Source organism: Cyprinus carpio, chromosome A3, assembly GCF_018340385.1.
Source record: "Cyprinus carpio isolate SPL01 chromosome A3, ASM1834038v1, whole genome shotgun sequence".
In the NCBI taxonomy this organism is placed as follows: domain Eukaryota; kingdom Metazoa; phylum Chordata; class Actinopteri; order Cypriniformes; family Cyprinidae; genus Cyprinus; species Cyprinus carpio.
This window is the reverse complement of record NC_056574.1, coordinates 28,765,329-28,787,935: the sequence shown is the minus strand read 5'-3', so window position 1 is coordinate 28,787,935 and position 22,607 is coordinate 28,765,329. Positions and strand designations below refer to the sequence as shown.

Sequence of the window (22,607 nt, the reverse complement as noted above, 5' to 3'; positions counted from 1 at the left end):
TTGTCTGAAGAAGTAAATCATTAAATCAGACTCAAACCAGCTCAGCATTTAATTTAATTAATTTTTTTTTTTAAACAAAAGTCAAAGAAGCAGAATTCCAAAACATGTATGTGTTTTGGAATTCTGCTTTCATAGACTTTTGTTTAAAAAAAATTAAATTAAATTAAATTAAAATTATTGCTGAACTAGTTTGAGTCTGATTTAATGATATATATAGATATAGATATATACAGATAAAGAAAGTCCATTATTGCACATAACAGTCATATTTATAGCACTGTAATGTATAAAAAGCATTTATTTTATTTCATAACAGTAACCCACAGTAATAAATATGAAAAAAGTGTTTTATGTAAATTAATATGGTGAAAATATTCATTCCCAGAGATCAGTTCTTCTCCTGAAGACACAAACTTGGTTCATGGTTTTTGTTGATGCTGATTCCACTGACTGAATTGTTAATTTGTCTTAAATGTCACTCAACTTCACTACTCTTTTCTTTACCAAAACACTTCTCAGGCGAACCTTTGCTCATATAGATTATTTTTAATGAGGTCCAATAATGGTCACCCTTCTCCTTAGAAGTCCCTCAGTACTTGATGCATTTCAAATAATTCTTGAAGTAATGATGGGCCAGTTTGTTTCTTCCATCCGTTCGTCCTGGAAACCTAAAGCGTCTGTATTTGCTTTGTTTGCGCTTCTTCTGGTGGCCGACTGAAAGTCCTTTGCAGGTGGCAATCAGCAAATCTCCAAGACCATCAAGAAAAAACTCTGCAGGGGTTTAGGGTAGAGAGACAGAAGAAGGGCAATCATAAAAAGATACTCAAGAGAGATAGACACTAAAGCACGTTTTCATAGGTCAGAATGTCCAAGACAGTCCCAGAAAGCTTGTTCACATTGCATTGCCATGAAACATGAAAAACAAGGTGTTTCACAAGCATTCAGTGTGCAAACCATAAACTAAGGCAATCATCCAGAAGCCCCAGGATGCACCTACCAGTGTGAGCCACCCTCTTCAGAAACGGATCAAAGCCAACCCGTCGCACAGAATCTGTCCGTGCCAGAAAGTAGTTGACGACCCCATCTACAAAGAAGCAGCCGTCAAAGCCTGGAACTGATTGAATCCTCCTCCCATGCAAACGTCTGAGACAACCGCCCTCCTCTTCATCACCTTCCTCGTACTGAAGGCGGAAAAAGAACTGATTTCTTCCCACTGCACCGCCAACCTGTAAACAGAGAGAGAAAGAGAAAGGACCTGTTCCTATAGCTGAAATTATCCACTTTTATTTACAGGTTAATAGTTAGAAAAGGCTATCTCATCTTTCTTGCACCATCAAGTCAAAATGAAGACTAATACAAAAAAAAGAGGTGAGCAGAGAAAAGCAATGAGTCTCATTCGCTAATCATTTTATGGATTATTCCTATTTAATACACAGAAGAATTCTCATGAAACTTTTTATGAATTTAAGAACATGAACATACCTTAACACATTTAGAAGTCTACCTAGAGCAGTGGTTCTCAACCTTTTTTTCCAACGGGCCGCACTATGGTCCAAGTGCAAGTCTCGCGGGCCGCACGCATATCATTTACATATTACGTCACCAATACAAACCAACCTGATTTATAATATTATAGCCTAAATATTATGATAATTAATCGATTATATTAATTGAAATAAATTAATAATTCTACTCCCCATAAATAAAACACCTGATGCTGTCGGGAGCTGACCAATTTTGTGAAATTCGGCTCGAAAGGAGTAACAGCACAATGAAGTTGCGATTGTAAATTGCAGTCTGAAAGACGCGCACGGGAGCATGACTTGACGCGCGACATTGCAGAAAATGTGCGTTCACAAATGTAGCCTATGTTGATCCAAATATGGAAAGCACTTTCGAATTTAATAATATGAGGTTCTCTCCAGAGATGTTTTGCCACGTTTCTGCAATTAAGGATGATTGCTGCGTAGTATGGGTGTTTCTATTTGCCTGAACTTCTTCAAGTGAGTTACGGCGCAAACCGAAAATCCAGCACTCTCCTTCACTGCTGATACTGTGACTATTCTTTTTTTGTATGCATTCACTGACATTTCCACACTTCTTTTTACTCCCTTAAAAACAAATTTGTCAATTCTGATGCTCAATTTTACCGAACTAATGGTTGTTGATGACTATTTGAATTGAATTCTGCCAAAGTGCGCGCTTGTATGTGTTCATAAAATGCGGAACGTTATGTGAGTAGGTCTGCTCATGTCTGAAAATAATATATGAAAAAGAAAAGAATTTTACATATAAACATTAGGCTATAGCTTATATTTCTTTAGTAGCTACATTTTAAATGAATGTAAAAACTAAAATGAATTGTAAAACTGAAAGTTATTTTTTTTAATTGTGTTCAGCATGGTGGGCCGCATTTGAATTCGTGACGGGCCGCATGCGGCCCGCGGGCCGCGGGTTGAAAACCGCTGACCTAGAGTATCTGTTTTTTTATCACTAACAAATTTGTGCATATGCATGTTTATAATGAAAGAGACCCACTGATGAACCTTTTAAGTTCCCTTGCAAAAAAATAAAATAAAAATCACTTTACTGACCACATCCAGTTCTGGAACTTTCTCCATTATCTCCACAAAGCTTTCAATCCGTGTATTGTTATTGAATATGTAGTCATCATCAACCCACAGGATATATTTAGTGGTAACCTGAGATATGGCCAGATTCCTGCCTGCAAACCAGCCCTGAGGAAACAGATAAAGGGTTATTCCATATTTTAGTCACCTGACAGCATTATGTTGATTACCCACACACAATATTCTTAAGGCAGTACAAATGTGGCCTTAAAAAATATTTACCTGTGCAGGTGGCATAATGTAGTGCTCTAAGTTGAAGCCAGTCACATTTTGTGGCTCCAGGCTGTCGTCTGCAATGATGATCTTGATTTTGGGGTAAAACTGCCGGATGCTGTTGATGAGAACGTTCAGCTCGTCATATCTCAGAAAGGTCTTGGTTGTTATGGTCACCTGTGAGTTAATATCTAAGACAGAGAGAAAGAAGGGGAAAGGGTCACTGACCATACATAATCTAAACAACAACAGATATGTGCAAGTCTTGTGGTCTTACCTGTCCCTGGGTCATACAGAACAGGAACTGAGGATCTCTTGATCACAACGGGAAATATGGCCTCATAGTCCTCAAAAGAAAAATTAACTAAGGAGATAAGGAAAAGTGATTTAGAGTAGGCTGTTTCAATTTAAAAATAAAAGGTAAACTGAATCTAAATCCAAAAGTCAAAAGTAAACTAGCCAGTAGAAAAACAATAAGCTCAGTAGCTCACACCCATTCTCTGAACATAATGGGTAAAGAGGATGCTGACATTACCCAGATCTTTAGTCTTGACATGGTAGATGGTGCTGGTGTAGGTCACTCTGGAGAGCAGATCATTCAGATGTGTGCGGCTGCTGGATGAGATGGTCAGATTACTCTGACCCTGTCCTTCCACCTGATCTCCATCCAGAACATCCTCCACTGAGAGCACTCCTTTCTTCACACTCAAAGACACCTATGGGCACCAAAGTGGTAGATCATGGGTGTCAAACTCAGTTCCTGGAGGGCCACAGCCCTGCAGAGTTTAGCTTCAACCCTAATTAAACACACCTTATCCTGCTAATCAAGAACCCTTCTGGCTTATTTGAGAACTATATGATTTTTGGGTTTAGAGTAGCATTGGAACTAAACTCTGCAGGGCTGTGGCCCTAGAGGAAATGAGTTTGACAGCCTTGTGGTAGATGAATGGATGATCAGTGTGATATTCATTTATAATTATGATTGGAGATCTTTCACAAAGAAAGTAATCAGTAGTCTTGAGTCCGCACTTGAACACAGAAAAGATTAATTTGGATCCTGTAAGCCCTAGCAAAGGAAAATACAAAAGACCTTCCACCTTGACTGACAACATCAAACCAAAAAACCCCAAAGGACCTCCATGGGCCACACAAATTTTTAAAACAAACCTTATATAGTCTTCTTTTTTGTGCATGCAGAGCCAAACCTGTGAAAATGGGCAGTTCAGTTCAATTCATATTTAATTTTCATAAATAATATTTTTTTTTTCTAACCAAGATGTAAAATTCCATGAAAGTACATAAGACTTAGTTATTCTTTATTGTGTTTTTAGTCCATTTAGTTTGATGATTTATTAATTTTGTAATTTGTGTTTTGGGATCTGACATCTAAGATTTGAAATAGATATGTAGGAAAAGTCTTAAACACATCCTAGTTCAGAAACCTCTTTCACATGAAGGAAAGAGTTTTACCGGGTATCACACTTTTTGCAAGAGGTGCCACTACGAAACCCTGGATGGGATATTGGAGGGGTGAGTTGGGTTGGGCAAGTATAAGTGACTCCATTTTTGTCCCCATCCTAAGAAATACAGAATTAGAACTTTTAGAATTTAGCCAAACCAAATTTAAGAGTAATGGGAATTAAATAAGGGCTAAGAACTGGAATGTTCTTTGACCTGAGCTGGTATTGCCGGTACTCCTCAGACCGACGTCTCTGAAGGTCTTCCAGTTCATCCACTGGCACATTTTGAGCATTTAAAGCATATCCTTTACAGGAACAAGACGAACGATTTTTACTGGGAAATGGCCCAATGTTGCGGTCATACACTCTGTGAACCCACATAAGGTAAATATCACAGATAAGAGGTCATATAAAATGATACAGAAGTAATATCAATTTACAGAGATTATAGTATTCTAAATGAATAACCAAGCACTGACCTTTGTTTAGAAAATTGGAGTAGCCTTGTGCTGCAAAAAAAAAAAAAGTCGCCCATGAAACAAATTTGCAAGACCACAATATGATGAACAACCAAAAACTGACAAACAAATATGACCAAGATAGAGTAGTAGGGTCATACCCTGATGGCAACAGTCTTCTTATGTCATCTGTAACATCCAGAAAGCCACTTTGTATACTATAAATACCCAGTGCAGTAAGACAGAGCCCAGTCAGGAATAACTTCAGGAGAAAGCTGTAATTCATTTCTGGTGATTATCTGAAAGGAAGAAGTCAAAAGCAGTTAAAAAAGCTTTGCTGAGGTTGTAAAAACCAATGAACCGTAAGTGCAGTAAAGTTGGTTTTATGTTGGACAGTCAGCGAATTAAGGGACTATCTCAAAAGTGCATAAAAACAATAAAAAAGATACACATTCCAAGATTCGAAAAACATGCAAACCATCAAACAAATAAAATGTAGAAGAAGTGAATTAAGTGGAAAACCATTAACACCAATTATTTTAAGATGTGAATGGGATAGTCACCATGAATTGTTACATTGTTATTACATAGTATTCCAACATTTTCTTTTAACTGATAGAAACAGGTGTTGTTATGACACCTGTAATACATTCATTAACACTTTTACCATATCATACATGACTTGGATTTTGGAAAAGTCATTTTGTCTATTTTTAATTAATTCAATTAATGAAATTTCAAAATTTCAAATCTATGTAACTTTCTGGTCATGTGACCCGATGATGTCACACCAGTTTTAATAAATTCATACACACCTGACACAAATTGTACATGACTATTTTTGGTGAATTTTTTAAATATTCAAATCTATATAACTTCCTGGTCATGTGAGCTCATATTGCCAAACCTACTGTATTGTATTCAGAAACATTCTGATCTATATTTTGAATAATTAAGACAAATTTGAAAATGCGTAAATGTGTAAATAGAATCCATTGCTAATACAAGCTTTGAATAGGGAGGAAAAAAAGTTTGCCAAAAGGTGGGATCGAACACGGGTCGATCTCGTCAAAAAGTCAAGAACACACAGTTAATCATCTGCACCACTGGAGCTGACAAAATGCCAAAATGCCAATAAGACAGGTTATTTGCACAAAGTGTAAATAGACACTCTGTATGTTTTATTCCATAGTAAATGCAATTCATACAATAACTTTAAACTGAGCTACTTTAAGACCATCTCCGAACTTTCTACCACGACTCTGCTGTTTTTCGGCTGGTTCTTTCTGTATAGGTTGATTGACAGATGTCTCATCCAGTCAGAGGTGAGTAATCCCAAACAATGGCGCTGTCTCAAACTATACCTACCTCTTCCGGTTTGTCTGACTTGTTATTTTGTTTTCTGACTTGTTATTTTGTTTTTGAATTTTTCGTTGTGTTTTCTGACTTGTTATAATGTTTTCTGAATTGTTGTTGTGTTTTCTGAATTGTTATTTTGTTTTTTAGATTTGCATTTTTGTGTTTGTAATTTGTTATTTTGTTTTCATAATTGTAATCTGTTTTGCACTTCTCAGCCACCGTACTATTAAGCATCTCCTGAATGAGTCTAGAATGTGCCGATCAAAAACACATGCGAGGAAGACGCAGAAACGAGCGATCTATTTTTTGTTTTATGTATGTGTATGAAATTGATTTTATCAGCAATAAACAGCATAATAAATCAAAACTGCCAAAAGTTACCGAGTTAAATGTTGATCCAGGAATTGGCAACGGACTGTGCAAGCTTGGTGTTTTTGCTATACATTACTATTATGCGATTACATAGATAATTACATAGATAATTTAGCCTAATGCTGAAGAAAAGATCGAATGTCCGTCCAACATAAAACCAACTTCACCGCACTGGAAGATAAATCAAACCAACAAAAATAATCCTAACAAATGAAAAAACTAAAATATACAGCACTGATTATATGCCTACTAAATATTTAACCCAAAAAAAAAAAAAAAAAAAAAAAGAATGCTAAAAATAAAAATACAACAGTGTTTGGTAGCATTGTCTGCACCTTACTCCCACACACTACGTAGCTCCAGGTGAAAATAACTGTTTTTCAACATTACCCCTTAGCAGGGTTGTTCAGTATGAGCTATTTTGAGAGGTTCAGAGCCTACCCAAGGTTTCTTCCCTAGGTTTACAGACACCTGACATAGGCTACACATGACATTTCCTGCCAATACTGACTGGCGTCTCAGTTTCCATGCTGGTCCATCTGATCCACTGATCTATGATAGAGAACTGGATTGCTCTTAACGTCATAAAAAGTGAAGCCACTGCACGAATTAAGAAAACATTTCTTAACGAGTCACTGTTTAATAACTTAGTCTCCCTGCACATTTTCACAACGCAAACAAAACTGATGTTTGTTTAAAGTCGGGATTTCCCCTGAATTTTTCCCTTCGTTTTAAAAGTTCTGTTCATATCAGATCGGAGGACACACCTCAGCATATTTAGGCAACGCCTTCCTTAATTTCTCCACAGTCTTGTACAGTTATTCGTTGTTTATGTAGGCTAATTACGCTGTGCTGTAATGTAGTCTTTCGTACAGTGCAAATTGCAAATGTTTCAACCATTTCGTTAACATCATGCATTTTTTAAAGCAGTTAGCTAATGATTGTTGGTTAAATGAATTATTAATTCAACAAAATATAGGCTACTTGTAACAATTAACTCAAGTTGAAAATGTAATATAGAAAAACGCCGTAGAATTTGCACTTGAAGAGTCTGAAACAAATGTTGCTCATCAGGAAATAAAATACACGCACCACAACATCATTCAGAGAAAAAACGCTGAACTGCGTTCTAAAAGTAAATATATATATATGACTTGCCTTAAATGGACTTTGGCCGCTACAACTGCTCAATACCTGTTTTTATAGCCTACTGTCCATGGTTAAAACCTGCGGAACACTGCATCATTTCTTTCTTTCTTTTTTTTTTTCTTTTCTTTTTTTTTTCTTTTTTTTTTTTTTGAGTGGGTCTAGATTTCTCTGCAGTTGGTGGACTTTATGACACTCTGGATATCAGTTTTCCATTTACGAAATAAAATGTCATTTATTTTGCCTTTGTACTTTTGAGTTGAAAATACTGTTTATTTAAAAAATATTCAGTAGGCTAATTTCTTTCAGTCGCAGTGCTATAGGCTAAATGAATGATGCTCATAAATGATAGGGAGTGGAGGCTTGGACACAGTATTCGTTACGCCACAATTTAACAAGCATTATTTAATTAAAATACAACAACTCGGTTTTAATAACATTATATTTAGGCTACTCACACCCTATTTTTTTATTTGAATCTAAAGTAATAAAATTAAAACAGTCGTTCTTCATCTGTACTGTCGAAAACAGTAATTTCTATTTAAAAGTGCATAATCATTTAACTATGTAAAGCGACAAACCAACGTATATGAAGAACCAAGTACAGCAACAGCTTGTTATGAACGTGAATACATACCTGTTAGTTATCAGCAAAACGGAGCTCTGGCATCGAAGACTCCTAACAGGAATACTATCTGTCACGTTATTTATATAGCTAAATAAGTAAATATAACAATCAAAGACTGCCCCCAGCTCTCGATTTGTTTTTACTACTCTGGAAGACGCTTCAGGAACAAAAAAATATGATATACAAGATATGATATACAAGTGCATCTCAATAAATTAGAATGTCTGGAAAAGTTCATTTATTTCAGTAATTCAACTCAAATTGTGAAATTTGTGTATTTAATAAATTCAATGCACACAGACTGAAGTAGTTTAAGTCTTTGGTTCTTTTAATTGTGATGATTTTGGCTCACATTTAACAAAAACCCACCAATCTCAACAAATTAGAATATGGTGACATGCCAATCAGCTAATCAACTCAAAACACCTGCAAAGGTTTCCTGAACCTTCAAAATGGTCTCTCAGTTTGGTTCACTAGGCTACACAATCATGGTGAAGACTGCTGATCTGACAGTTGTCCAGAAGACAATCATTGACACCCTTCACAAGGAGGGTAAGACACAAACATTCATTGCCAAAGAAGCTGTTCACAGAGTGCTGTATCCAAGCATGTTAACAGGAAGTTGAGTGGAAGGAAAAAGTGTGAAAGAAAAAGATGCACAACCAATCGAGAGAACCGCAGCCTTATGAGGATTGTCAACCAAAATCGATTCAAGAATTTGAGTGAACTTCACAAGGAATGGACTGAGGCTGGGGGTCAAGGCATCAAGAGCCACCACACACAGACGTGTCAAGGAATTTGGCTACAGTTGTCGTATTCCTCTTGTAAAGCTACTTCTGAACCACAGACAATGTCAGAGGCGTCTTACCTGAGCTAAGGAGAAGAAGAACTGGACTGTTGCCAGTGGTCCAAAGTCCTCTTTTCAGACGAGAGCAAGTTTTGTATTTAATTTGGAAACCAAGCTCCTAGAGTCTGGAGGAAGTTGCTTGAAGTCCAGTGTTAAGTTTCCACAGTCTGTGATGATTTGGGGTGCAATGCCATCTGCTGGTGTTGGTCCATTGTGTTTTTTGAAAACCAAAGTCACTGCACCCGTTTACCAAGAAATATTTTGGAGCACTTCATGCTTCCTTCTGCTGACCAGCTTTTTGAAGATGCTGATTTCATTTTCCAGCAGGATTTGGCACCTGCCCACACTGCCAAAAGCACCAAAAGTTGGTTAAGTGACCATGGTGTTGGAGTGCTTGACTGGCCAGCAAACTCACCAGACCTGAACCCCATCGAGAATCTATGGGGTATTGTCAAGAGGAAAATGAGAAACAAGAGACCAAAAAAAATGCAGATGAGCTGAAGGCCACTGTCAAAGAAACCTGGGCTTCCATACCACCTCAGCAGTGCCACAAACTGATCACCTCCATGCCACGCCGAATTGAGGCACTAATTAGAGCAAAAGGAGCCATACCAAGTATTGAGTACATGTACAGTAAATGAAAATACTTTCCAGAAGGCCAACAAATCACTAAATTTTATTTTTATTTTTTTATTGGTCTTATGAAGTATTCTAATTTGTTGAGACAGTGAATTGGTGGGTTTTTGTTAAATATGAGCCAAAATCATCACAATTAAAAGAACCAAAGACTTAAACTACTTCAGTCTGTGTGCACTGAATTTATTACATGAGTAAATTAACTTTTCCATGACATTCTAATCTGTTGAGATGCACCTGTAGGCTACTTGTTTAAACTATTGACAAATAATGGAATTAGTAAGCTGAGAGTTGAATAAACTAGTCTAACTTTTGTTTCAACTCAAAAACTCATATTGAAAAAACTGCATCACACCGAAAAAATTAAGATTTAAGACAGTGTGGTAACAATGTTTTTTTTTTTTTTTTTTTTTTTTTTTTTTTTTTTTTGACATAACAAATTGTTTTTTAAAGTGTAGCATCCTGTCTGCAACATGTTGCAAACATCTTTTTCCTTGTCTTTAGTGAGTCAAAATGAACAAAATGTCAAAAGAGCCAATGGAAGTTGAAATACAAGTGTGAAATGCAAATATCACTGCCTCACCCTTTCTGTGAGCTCCAGCATTTCTCTCTGCAGTTTACAGACTCACAATTTGTCTCTTCATGACATATTGAATTCCACTGTTCTGTTCCACTGAACTGGATGAAAAAGATTACATTGTGGCATTAACATCCCAGTTGTGACATCAGAATTGTGATTTAAGAAACCAAAAGTGTCTGAAATGGGCTAAATAAAACTTCTGTTACTCCGAACTCATATGACTCACTTCCTTGAGTAGAACACAAAAGAAGATATTTAGATAAATGCTCAAGCTGTTTTTTCCCCCATAAAGTAAATGTAGATGAGGTCTAGGGGAATATGACTCAAAACTCCTTTTGGGCTTCACTCCAGAATGCACTAGTCTTATGGGCTTGGGACAACGTTAGAAATGTTACCAATAGTACTCCAAGACACTGTGAAACTCGATATGTATACAGTGCATGTTGTTTCATGACCCTTGAGGTTGCTGAAGTGGTTTTGCTTCTGTTGCAATCAGTGTTGGGAAGGTTCATTTGGAAATGTGATTTCCAGATTACACTAGTTACCCTACTAAAAATGTAAAAAGTAGTGTAACTATTTCAATTACTTTATTAAAGTAATGTAACGGATTAAGTCAAGTCAAGTCATCTTTATTTATATAGTGCTTTAAACAAAAAAGATTGCGTCAAAGCAACTGAACAACAATAATTAGGAAAACAGTGTCAATAATGCAAAATGACAGTTAAAGAATACAATCCAGCGACCATTTATGAACTGCCATCACAGTGCTTGAAGTACCTGAGGACGGTCAATGTCAATGTCACCTAGGCTACTGTATCTGTGAAGAGTGAAGATCCTCACATGAGATACTTTGGTAAAAGAATGATTAAATCAGAATTTATTCTCCCATATGTCAGTTTAATCCTGTATGCTAAAATTTGTTTCACTGAACAGGAGACATTTTGAAGAATATTAATTCAGAGCGTTTCCATACAACTAGTTAATTTTTACAACCGCTGTCATATTAGGTATTATGGATTATTACAATAGCTTTCCATGAAGAACAGACCAGAACTGAAGTTGTTTTTCACTGCCAATCTTTGCCATGTTTGACGTCACTGATGTCAGATGACATGGCTGAGAGTAAATAATGACAGATAAGTGTAGGCTATTTATTTTTACACAGAGTGAACACAACATCTTAAAATGTTTGCTTCAAATGACCGGTGGTCTATAATGATACAGTACTTCTGAATGAGAGATCCAGCCGAACACCTGTGGTAATGAAAACCTTGGGTTGAACATTTCAACCTGTGAAAGGTTCCATTTGGGGGATGGAAGGAAAACTGAAGTTTTTCTGATTTGGCAACACCTAAAAAGGAAACACCAAATGTCATACCTTTGAATGGGATCTCCATTCTTAAATAGGGTGCCTGAGCCTGAAATAAGGATAAAATAAAGACACATTGAGGGTGTAAGACATACAAATAAAGGTAAACATTTGCTCTTTTTATTGGCCCAATATATTCTGTTATCACTAACCAACAAAATTTTTATTAGTCAACCTTGTCAAATACACTACATTCAGCAGCTGTAGTGGGTCGCATTTTTAACCAAGAAAAAGTATTAAATGCAAAGTACTGCATCTGAAGCTGCTGCATATCATCCAGAAATTGTATTCACGTTTTTTTTTTTTTTTAAAAAAAACACTTTTGTAACAACAAATTGCAACACTACCACCTTGTGTTCACTTAACGCTATTGAAGCAACTGTTTACAATCATTCCTTGAACCTATTTTCTGAGCTCTCATGATGAAGCACATTTTTATTTAGGGAATAAAACCACGTATTGGATGAAAAACCAAACCTGGTTACAATGCATAATATGACAGTATATATATACAGTACAGGTCAAAAGTTTGGAAACATTACTATTTTTAATGTTTTTGAAAGAAGTTTCTTCTGCTCATCAAGCCTGCATTTATTTGATCAAAAATACAGAAAAAAATGTAATATTGTAATATATTATTACAATTTAAAATAATTGTTTTTAAATTTATTATACTTTAAATTATCATTTATTTCTGTGATGCAAAGCTGAATTTTAGGATCATTATCACATGATCCTTTAGAAATCATTCTAATATGATGATTCATTATCAAAGTTGGAAACAGTTCTGCTGCTTAATATTTTTTCAGAACATGTGATACTTTTTTAGGATACTTTGATGAAAAAAAAGAAGAAGCCATGTTTTTAAAATATAAATATTTTGTAATAACAATATACACTACTGGTCAGTAATTTGGGGTCAGTAATTTTTTTTTCTTTCTTTTTTTAAAATAAAATCAATACTTTTATTCAGCAAGGATGTGTTAAATTTATTTAAAAAAAAGTGATAGTAAAGAAAATATATTATTAGAATATATATTATTAGATTTTTTTTTTATTTTGAATAAATGCAGCTCTTTTTAACCTTTTATTCATCAAATATATTAGACAGCAGAACTGTTTCCAACACTCATAATAAATCAGAATATTAGAATGATTTCTAAATGATCATGTGATAGACTGGATGTTACATGTGACACTGAAGGCTGGAGTAATGATGCTGAAAATTCAGCTTTGCATCACAAGAATAAAATATTTTTTTTAAAGTATATTCAAATAGAAAACTATTATTTTAAGTTGTAATAATATTTCACAATATTACTGTTTTTTTCTGTATTTTTGATCAAATAAATGCAGGCTTGATGAGCAGAAGAGACTTCTTTCAAGAAACATTAAAAATAGTAATGTTTCCAAACTTTTGACCTGTACTGTGTATATATATATATATATATATATATATATATATATATATATATATAATTTCACATTGTTTAGTATTAGAAAGAATACATACCATATTATATAAGAGCAATAATAACTATATTCTTGTGGATTGAGTCTGTCTCAGTTTGTTCTGTTTCTTCATGTAATCTCAGAAGGACAGGATGATGGTGCGATCAGATCTCTGTTTGCAGCACTGGCTGTCGTCAGAATCCTTGTGCATACAAAAATCTCACTGGATTATTATAATTAATCTCACTGGATTATTGCAATTATATTTAATGGCAAAAGGAGTGTTTGGAAATGTAAACTGATATTTCCTATACTGTCACAGTACAGCAAATGACAGAAATAACTGGCTTAAAACTTTTTTTTTTTTTTTGAAAATACTAAGACTTTACTTATAATTAGATTACATAACATTTTAATATACTTGTAATCAGACAAGAGTTACTGTTTTATTGATTACATGATTACATTTTAATCACACAATAGCAATAAATGATTTATTCTCCTGTAGAACAGAATAAAAAAAAAAAAAAAAAAAAAAAAAAATCTGTGACATTTACGGTAAAACACAGGCAGCTGTGGTTGCCAGAACTTCACCATAAAAAATATGGTAGCAACATTTTAGGTTTTACAGACTTAACTTAAATTCACAATAAAATACAGTATTTCATTAACTGATGTAATGTTAATAAATCAACATATTGATGTACTAATATCTGTTTTGAACCATTGTAATGAAATGATAACCACTAAAAGCAGGTGGTGATGAAAAAGTCACATGATGAACCAGAGCTCATCACAAACAGCTTTTCTAGAGCTGAGGAGGACAAAACTTATATATAGAAGGTGCACACAGTGTCATTCACATAAACACTGAACACCATCATGGTGACAAACATGATACTGAAATAATGCAATAAACATTCATTTAACAACATTAGATGTAAGATTAAACCCTAATATACACAACTGATAAGAAAAAAACTAAGAAGAAGCATGTTATTTAAAAAAAAAAAAAAAAAAAATATGAAGTGTCATGCAGAAAATTCTGGGAGTGTCAATTTACGTTTTTTCACTGTAAATTATACAATGACCTTTTCTTTTTCACTTCCAAAAATGTATTTTTAATGTACTGTACTATACTACTATGTACTACTACTACTACACATACACACACACACACACACACACACACACACACACACACACACACACACACACACACACACACACACACACACACACACACATTTATTAATAAAATTAAATAATACGAAGCTTTCTGTTCAGTCATATTCACATCTTGCCCCTAACTTGTGGTTTTGGTTGCAGATGCCCCCTGAGCTGTTCAGGAATATGACTTCCAGAGGTTGCAGTGACTGTGAGATGGCTGCCGTCTCCTGGATCGGACTGAGGACTGAAGGGCGGCCAGCTGCATCGCGGTTCACGTGGTCCACCGGACAGACCAGAGGAATCACTCAGCTGTCCAGAGTCCACTGCAGAAGAGCCGAGTCCACACGAACTGGGGGACCACTGCTGATATATGCAGACAGAGAACACACAGACTCAGTGAGAGAAATAGGAGACTCCATTATCAGCCCATTATCACTTGGTTAAAGTGGCTGCTAAACCTGCTCTCATCCTGAGTGTGCTGCAGTTGTAAGAGGGCCTCTGAGCTAAAGAAGGGCATCACATTGGCTGAGTTGTGCTGAAGTGCTTCTGTTAAAGCATGGATGAATAGTCTTCACATAAAACATTCAAATTCAGCTTCTGATTAAACCTGCTTACAATGTACAAATATGCCACTTTAAAAATTTTGACTTAAAAACTTTTTTTTTTTACTTTACTTTACTTTTTAAAACAATGTTTATATTTATTTATATTTATACTTATAGTTGATAAAATTATAATAAAATACCATTCCTGCATCAGTATACTATTAGCCTATATAGAGTTGTGGAACAGGCTGAAAATGTTATTTTATAAGCTATTAAAATGGAAACTTAAAAACAGTGAGACTTTAAAAACAATATTTATATTTATTGCCCCGGGCATACTTATTTGTTCCAAAAACACCTAAATGGAAAGCTCATAGGATAACAAACTACATGTGACCATTAACCGTGAACATGCAAATGTGACAATTTTTAAAATATTTATTTTAAAATCTCAGGGGTACTTAGTAATTATATATAGGTGAAGGAGGTTTGGCTGATCAAAAAGTTTGGGAATCCGTGCATTGCATGTAAATATGAAATAATGTGAATTTGTGCATTTGAATGTGTTTGAAAGACAAAAGCCTGCAAAGATGGTTAAATAACCTGAGTGATAATTCAAATAAAAATTAATGTGCTCAGTAGTTGATGTAATGCTGAAATGCTAAGAAAACACTTCTTAAAACTGAAATGATTTTTATAAATCCACCTGACTAGTGACTGGACTTTGTGTGAATGTCCACAAAACATTCTAAGAGAATAAAAGCCGTAGACTGTTTTAGAAAGCAACATTTAAAAGATGAAACAGAGGAAATAGGGAGAAATTATGCATACTTTATTGCTATTGTGTGAATAATATGTAATCAATTAAAAAGTAACTGTAGTCTGATTAGGAGTATTTAAAATGCAATTTATACTAATTACAAATACTTATTTCTTGGAATCTGATTACGTAAAGCAGATTCCATGTAATCAGTTACTGACCAGCTCTGTTAATAGAACAAAAGCAGACTAGCAAACAAATAAATTATAATTAATTCCCTGAGACAGTCTGATACTTGCATATTATGTAAATACTGTAAGATCAGGGTAGTTTTTCAGTTTCAGGAGGTTCTTTCGTGTTAGACAGGTGCTTAAATCAATCCCTAACCATTCAAACCTCTGCAACACATCAGCATTGATGTTTATTGATGTAAATATGCTATCTTGTGGACCGTAATACAAATACTAAATTATTTGATTTTCTGTATTAGCTATTTGTGTTTTATGCAGCAAATATTGACCGATGTTCAATCAGATACAATTGTTTTTTTTTTTGCAGCTGTCCAATTTGTTGGTTCAACCTATCACATTATTCGCTAAAACGTTAGAGTATGTTCTTGTCCATATATGTCAGACAGAAAGAAGCAAAACGAGTCTTATTTGGGCCATGTGAATCCAGCTTGAAAGCTGGTATTTCCCTGAAGAAAGAGACACGCTGTTCCCCAGTTTGGTAATCTAATGCTGCTGCTGTCAGTGAGAGCTCCATATGGTGCAATCTCTCACTGACCTGGATTTTTTCACTTTCTCTGTCCACAAAAATCTGCTTAAACTCCAGAGGTTTACAAGTCTGTTATTTTTGTACACATAGATCAATGCAATATCCTAGAGCAGTGCTTCCCAAACCTGTCCTGGAGGCCCCCCTGCCCTGCACATTTTATATGTCTCCCTAATCAGACACACCCAGTTTAGTTCTTGCAGTCTCTACTAATGAGCCGATGAGTGTAAACAGGTGTGTTAGATAAGAGAGACATACAAAAAGTGCAGGGCAGGGGGGCCTCCAGGACAGGTTTGGGAAGCACTGTCCTAGAGGACTTCCCCAAGTGCAGTGACACTAAATCTCATGAAATTATGATTTGAAAGTTCAGTCAGGGTGTGTGAGGTATCATGCGCATTAATTAAGGTGTAATCCTTTGACAGCGACAGCAGCTGCAGAGATTTGGGCTTTGAGGCTTTACAGTCAACCAGAAGGAAATGAATTTAACAGACAAACAGTTCTGAGCACATAAGGACACATGTTTTATTGGCAGAAAGGGTGGGGAATACATTGTTTTTATTGTACTAAGGAACATAATTATTGATATGCATTCATTTTCTATTGAAAGTATAAAATATCAAAGTCACAACTGAAGGGAAATGCATTTATTATTGTTATATATAAAAAAAGAGAAAGAAATAGAAATGTTAGAAAGACGAGACAAAAAACTGATTGCAGGAGGGAAAACTATTAAAATAAAATATACAATAAAATAAAAATGACCTTGAAACTATGATATACAGTACACTGCTGTTTTTAAAGTTTTTAAAGTCTAGAACAAAACAGTAATAGTGTGAAACATTTTTACAATCTAAAAAAACGTTTCCTATTTTAATATATCTTAAAATGTAATTTACTCCTTTGATGTCAAAGCTTATTTTTTAGCATCTTTACTCCAGTCTTCAGTGTCACATGATCCTTTAGAAATTAATCTAATATGCTGATTTGCTGCTCAAGAAACATTTATTATTAACAATGTTGAAAACTCATGTATATAATTTTCTTTCAGGATTCTTTGATGAACAGAAAGTCAAAAGAACAGCATTTATTTGAAAAATAAATATTTTGTAACTTATTTTGTAACTGTCATTTTGATCAATTTAATGCATCCTTGCAGAATATAAGTATTCATTTCTTTAATTTCTTAAAAAAGGTAATGTATACAAAAGCCTTCTATTTCAGATAATTACTGTTCTTTTGAACTTTCTATTTATCAAAAAATCCTGGAAAAACATACACAACTACTTTCAACATTGATAAAAAGAAGAAATGTTCCTTGAGCAGCAAATCAGCATATTAGAATGATTTCTGAAGGATCATGTGACACTGAAGACTGGAGTAATATTACTGCTTTTGCTGTATTTTGGATCAAATAAATGTAGCCTTGGTGAATGGCTGAGACTTCTTAAAAAAAAAAAAAAAACATTTTGCTGTTCTAAAACATTTAGCTTTTGACAAGAGTTTGCAAGTGGCAAAGAAATTATGTCTGCAAGAAGCTGCTGTACACAGTATTATAACCTATAACACATAATACACAACTAATTGGTTATCTAGCACAGATTCTAATCTGAATGCATCCTAGATTACAAAACTTTCTATCAGATCTAAGTTATCAAATACTTCTGTTCAAAGTTTGTGTACTGCATCTTAAGAGTTAAATTTGTCCTCACCACATCAACTCAGAACTCATGGTATCAGTCCAGGTTCTCACTGAATCTGTGTATCTGTTCTTTGTTGGGAAAAAAAGTCAAATCAGGCGATTTATCTGTGTTTTTATAGTCCAAAAGAGAAGTAAAGTGTCCTAATCTCATGCGAAATCACCTTACTCTTGTGCTTCCCCCTCATTCTGTTCCCAGTATTTTTGTTTCTTGCGTTTTCTCTCCGCCATGATCAAGGCACCAAAAACAGTCACAATCACAGTAGCGGTGATGACTAACACAGTAACAGTCTCAGCCACACACAACTGGCTGTCCACCCAAGCCAAAGATGCTCCGGCGAGCTGCCAAGGCTCCTGACAAGTTACGTTGCGATAGTCGTCCACGTGGAGGTGCCGCACACTGAGCAGCTTGCTGAAGACACGGTGCAGGTCGCAGTCACAGTTCCAAGGGTTCCCAGCCAGCTGCAGGTGTGTTGAAGCCGTGTGCAAGCTCAGGAACGTCTTGAAGTTTAGATGTTGCAGATGATTCCCCTCCAAACCCATAAGAGACAGACTGTGTAATGGTGCTAGTGCATTGACCTCGATCCGAGAGATGTTGTTATTCCCCAGGAGCAGAACTTCCAGGGCAGGCAGCATGGTGAAGGATCTGTCTCGCACAGCACCCAGGAGGTTCCCTTGGAGGTAAAGGTGGCGCAGACGGGACAGGCCACGGAACGCACCTGGTTCAAGAGATCGGATACGATTTTGGCTGAGGTCCAGCTTCTCAAGGTTCTCCAGATGTTCAAAGCCTGAAGTTTTCAACAGAACCAGTGCATTGTGGTCCAGACGCAACTCACGCAGAGAAGACAGGCTCTCTGAGAAGTTAGGAGGGATCTGAGTGAGGTTATTACGGCTCATGTCTAGCTTCTCCAGGAAGGACAGAGAGAAAAAAGCCTGTGTGGGAAAACAGACATTTCTTTAAAATGAACTAATTAATTTACTAAAAAAATACTCGCCCTCATGACATCCAAATTGTAGATGAGATGAGTTTGTTTCTTTATCAGAACAGATTTGGAGAAATTCAGCACTACATCACTTGTGGACACCAATTGATTCTCTGCAGTGAATGGGTACCGTCAGAATCCAAACAGCGGATAAAAATATCCAATCCATCAATTAACATCTTGTGAAGTGAAAAGCTGTTTTTTTTTTTTGTACAAAACAAATCCATTATTAAAGGGGACATCAGATGCCCACTTTCCACAAGTTGGTATATGATTCTTTAGGTCTCCATGAAATGTCTGCAACATACCTTGGTTAAAATTCCTCAGTGGTCATGTGTAAAACAACAATCGTCTTACCTTACCTTGTCAAGGTCCAGGAAAGTATGAAAGACATCGTCAGAATACTCCATCTGCCATCAGTGATTAAATCGTAACGTTATGAATCGACGAGAATACTTTTTGTACACGAAGAAAACAAAAATAATGACTTTATTCAACAATTCCTGGAGCTTCATAACGTTACGGTTGAATCACTGATGGCAGATGGACTATTCTGACGATGTCTTTCATACTTTCCTGACCTTGACACTGTTATTTATTTGGCAGTCTATGGGACAGTCTCAAGCCTCCCAGTTTTCATCCAAAATATCTTAAATTGTGTTCTGAAGACGAACTAATCTTTTACGGGTTTGGAACGGCATGGGGGTAAGTGATTAATGACAAAATTTTCATTTTGGGATGGAGTAACCCTTTAATCCATAATAATGCCTTCTCCAGTGAAAAAGTCCATTGCTCGTCCTCTCAAAATCCACCACCATTTGTTTAGCACTGTTTTCACTTGTAAACAGTGCTTGGTCTGTGCATGTTTCTCTCCTGATTAAGACAAAAACAAAAAAAAAATCCTGTATTTTAGCAAGAATCAATGGTTTGAAATTAAAATTGTCTTGATGCAGCTTTTAGCTTCACATAACATTTCCTGAAACACCGGAGTTGTGTGGATTACTGTCATCATTGTTTATCAGCTGTTTGGACTCTCATTCTGACGGCACCCATTCACTGCAGTGGACCCATTGGTGAGCAAGTGATGGAATGATACATTTCTCCAATTCTGATCCCATGAAGAAAAACCCATCTTAATCTTGGATGGCCTGAGGATAAGTACATTTTTAGCAAATTTTCACGTTTTGGGGTTAACTATCCCTTTAATTAGCTGGTTCGGGTGCATTTGATTAGGGTAGGAGTTGAACTTTGCAAGGAACGCAGATCTCCAGGACGCAGGATCGGGTCCCCTGCAGTCTTACCTGTGTTTGAAGAGCCTGGATGCTGCTGTCAGAGAGCACTAATATACGCAAAGACCAAAGGCCAGCAAAAGCTCGACTCCGGATCTCCCTAAGCTGGTTTCCTCCCAGGTCTAGGAGCCAGGTGCCACGGGGAAGTCCATGTGGGACGTCCTCAAAACCCCTGGCGTGGCAGTCCACCAGGTCTGAGTGTTCATAGCACCGGCAGAGGAGACTACACAGTCTCGAGCTCCTCGACGGAGACAGAAAGAGTAAAAACAACGCGATGGACGGCAACATGATGTGATGACCGCTTCAAGAGAGCTGACTGGAGCTCTTCAGAGGGCGAAAGTGTTGTCCGGGATTGTGCTTGCGTCGATTAACGGATCCTCAGCTTTCTACGGGAGAGGAACGAGATCCCTGTCATAAACGCATCCGTTTCTGTATCAAGACGGCAAACCAGACTTTTACAGATGGGCAGAATATTCGCAGTGCAGCTGAAATGTCTGTCAGAAGCATTTAATCGCCATAAAACTAAAACCCAAAAACGCTCACACACGCGATAACACAGATAACTGCACGAAAGAAGAAGTCTTTGCAAAGGAAAAATTAAAATCGTACTACTAGTAGGCTATTACACAGAATGCGTGGAACATCGAGTCATTTAAAGTGATTACTTTATTTCTTTCCTCCACTAAAAATACAGAAAAAAGAAAGAAAGAAAAAAAAACGTGGCTCTTTTAGTAAATGACAACAATCTTCTTTCTCAGTTATTCAGTCCGGCTCCACACCAACATGCGTAAAGCACTAGTGATGGGAAGACTCATTTCCGCGAATCGGTTCTTTCGAACTGGTTTAAAAGAACCGGTTAAAAAAAGCGATTCTTTTACGTCATAACCATAGACTGTAGGTCATAACTTGATCGTATAAAAATAATAATTGCATTCTCTAAACGTTCCAAAAGTTACGTATAGGTAGTAGGCTACATATTGCTGTTTATTATTTATTTTATTGTGCCAGTTCAGTTGGTTGCAGCTAGGATTCAGCTCAAAAAAGTATTTTAGAACATTAATTTACATTAAACTGTACAAAAATCATTAACATCTGTCTGCTTTTTGCTTGTGTATAGATTTTTTAATTTATTTAAATGAATGGTTTCGCATTTGCTTCGATAAAAATGTCATAGAAACATTTTCAGAGCTTGTTTTATGTAGCCTATCATTTCATCTCTCATCCGCCTTGTGAACGGGTTTTGTGAATCGGTTCAAGTATCATTAAAAAAATCGTGTTACTCAGAAACGCAGCTGTCACATTTGGTCGTAATCCAACACGTTTTAAACTATGACTATCCTTGTATTACCTTCGTTGCATTATTTTCCTTTTTACCTCTGATAATAAAACTCCTACTGTCCAGTGTGATTAACGCACTATTGTCTAAATTTAGAAACATGTCGTCCGCCCGCCCCAAGGCTCATCTAATACATTTATTACATAATATTTCACTACAGTATTACCAAGGTTTTAAAGACGTGTGCGGATTACGAACTGATTTCACCGTTTTACCTCAAAGAAACTTGAATCATTTAAACCGGGTCGCATAAGGAAACTTGTACAGTATACCCAAAAACATGACATAAAATATGACAAAAAGTCAGTATTTACTCATCCATATGTTATTAAATACCAACACCATTTGATTTTCTTTTTGTGTCTTTTTTTGTTTTTACTAAAAAGTTAGTCTCAATCACCATTCATGGTGTATGTCCATAAACAAAATCCCAATGAATCTTGACGGAGACTGACAGTATCTAACATTCTCTGACTTTCACTTTTGTGTTTCACTTATTAAAATAAGTAAATAAATAAAAATAAAAAGTACAATTGTTGCTTTTGAGTGAAGGGGTGCGATATCTCACTGTTTTCTAAAGTGGCCCAATACAATGCCCTAATAACCTGGATGTGCAGTGGGGGTCAGGGACAGGAACACAAGCTCATGCGTTAAATAATGCATAGGTTTGTACCTTAATAATGGAAAAACTTCAGCATCAATGATTCATTCCAATCAAGGCTGTACATATTCATTCCAACTCAAACAATGACAAGGGATCCCCTTTGATTCCCTGACAAAATGAGTAACTAACCTTTCCTGTCTCCCATACTTGACTAAAACATATTCTGTATACTAATATATATATATATATATATATATATATATATATATATAAATTCTGCATAAATTAAATAGAGATAAA

The 22,607-nt window shown here is 35.9% G+C and overlaps 2 protein-coding genes across 2 annotated transcripts; both read right to left on the bottom strand.

Moving 5' to 3' along the window:
* Window positions 1-244: 244 nt before the first annotated feature.
* Window positions 245-8,313, bottom strand: LOC109073929 (beta-1,4 N-acetylgalactosaminyltransferase 2-like). Its single transcript, XM_042728143.1, has 12 exons — window positions 8,276-8,313; window positions 4,923-5,060; window positions 4,783-4,812; window positions 4,518-4,670; window positions 4,314-4,420; window positions 4,011-4,048; window positions 3,379-3,559; window positions 3,121-3,207; window positions 2,853-3,034; window positions 2,595-2,738; window positions 998-1,226; window positions 245-771 (listed from the first exon to the last, which is right to left on the bottom strand). The coding sequence occupies exons 2-12, from the start codon at window positions 5,045-5,047 to the stop codon at window positions 590-592; spliced, it is 1,458 nt and encodes a 485-aa protein (XP_042584077.1). The 5' UTR covers window positions 5,048-5,060; window positions 8,276-8,313; the 3' UTR covers window positions 245-589.
* Window positions 8,314-17,779: 9,466 nt separating this feature from the next.
* Window positions 17,780-22,534, bottom strand: LOC109062587 (slit homolog 2 protein-like). The gene is made up of 2 exons (XM_042728136.1): window positions 20,380-22,534; window positions 17,780-19,028 (listed from the first exon to the last, which is right to left on the bottom strand). Exons 1-2 carry the CDS (start codon window positions 20,653-20,655, stop codon window positions 18,261-18,263), a joined length of 1,044 nt encoding a protein of 347 aa, XP_042584070.1. The 5' UTR covers window positions 20,656-22,534; the 3' UTR covers window positions 17,780-18,260.
* Window positions 22,535-22,607: the final 73 nt, after the last annotated feature.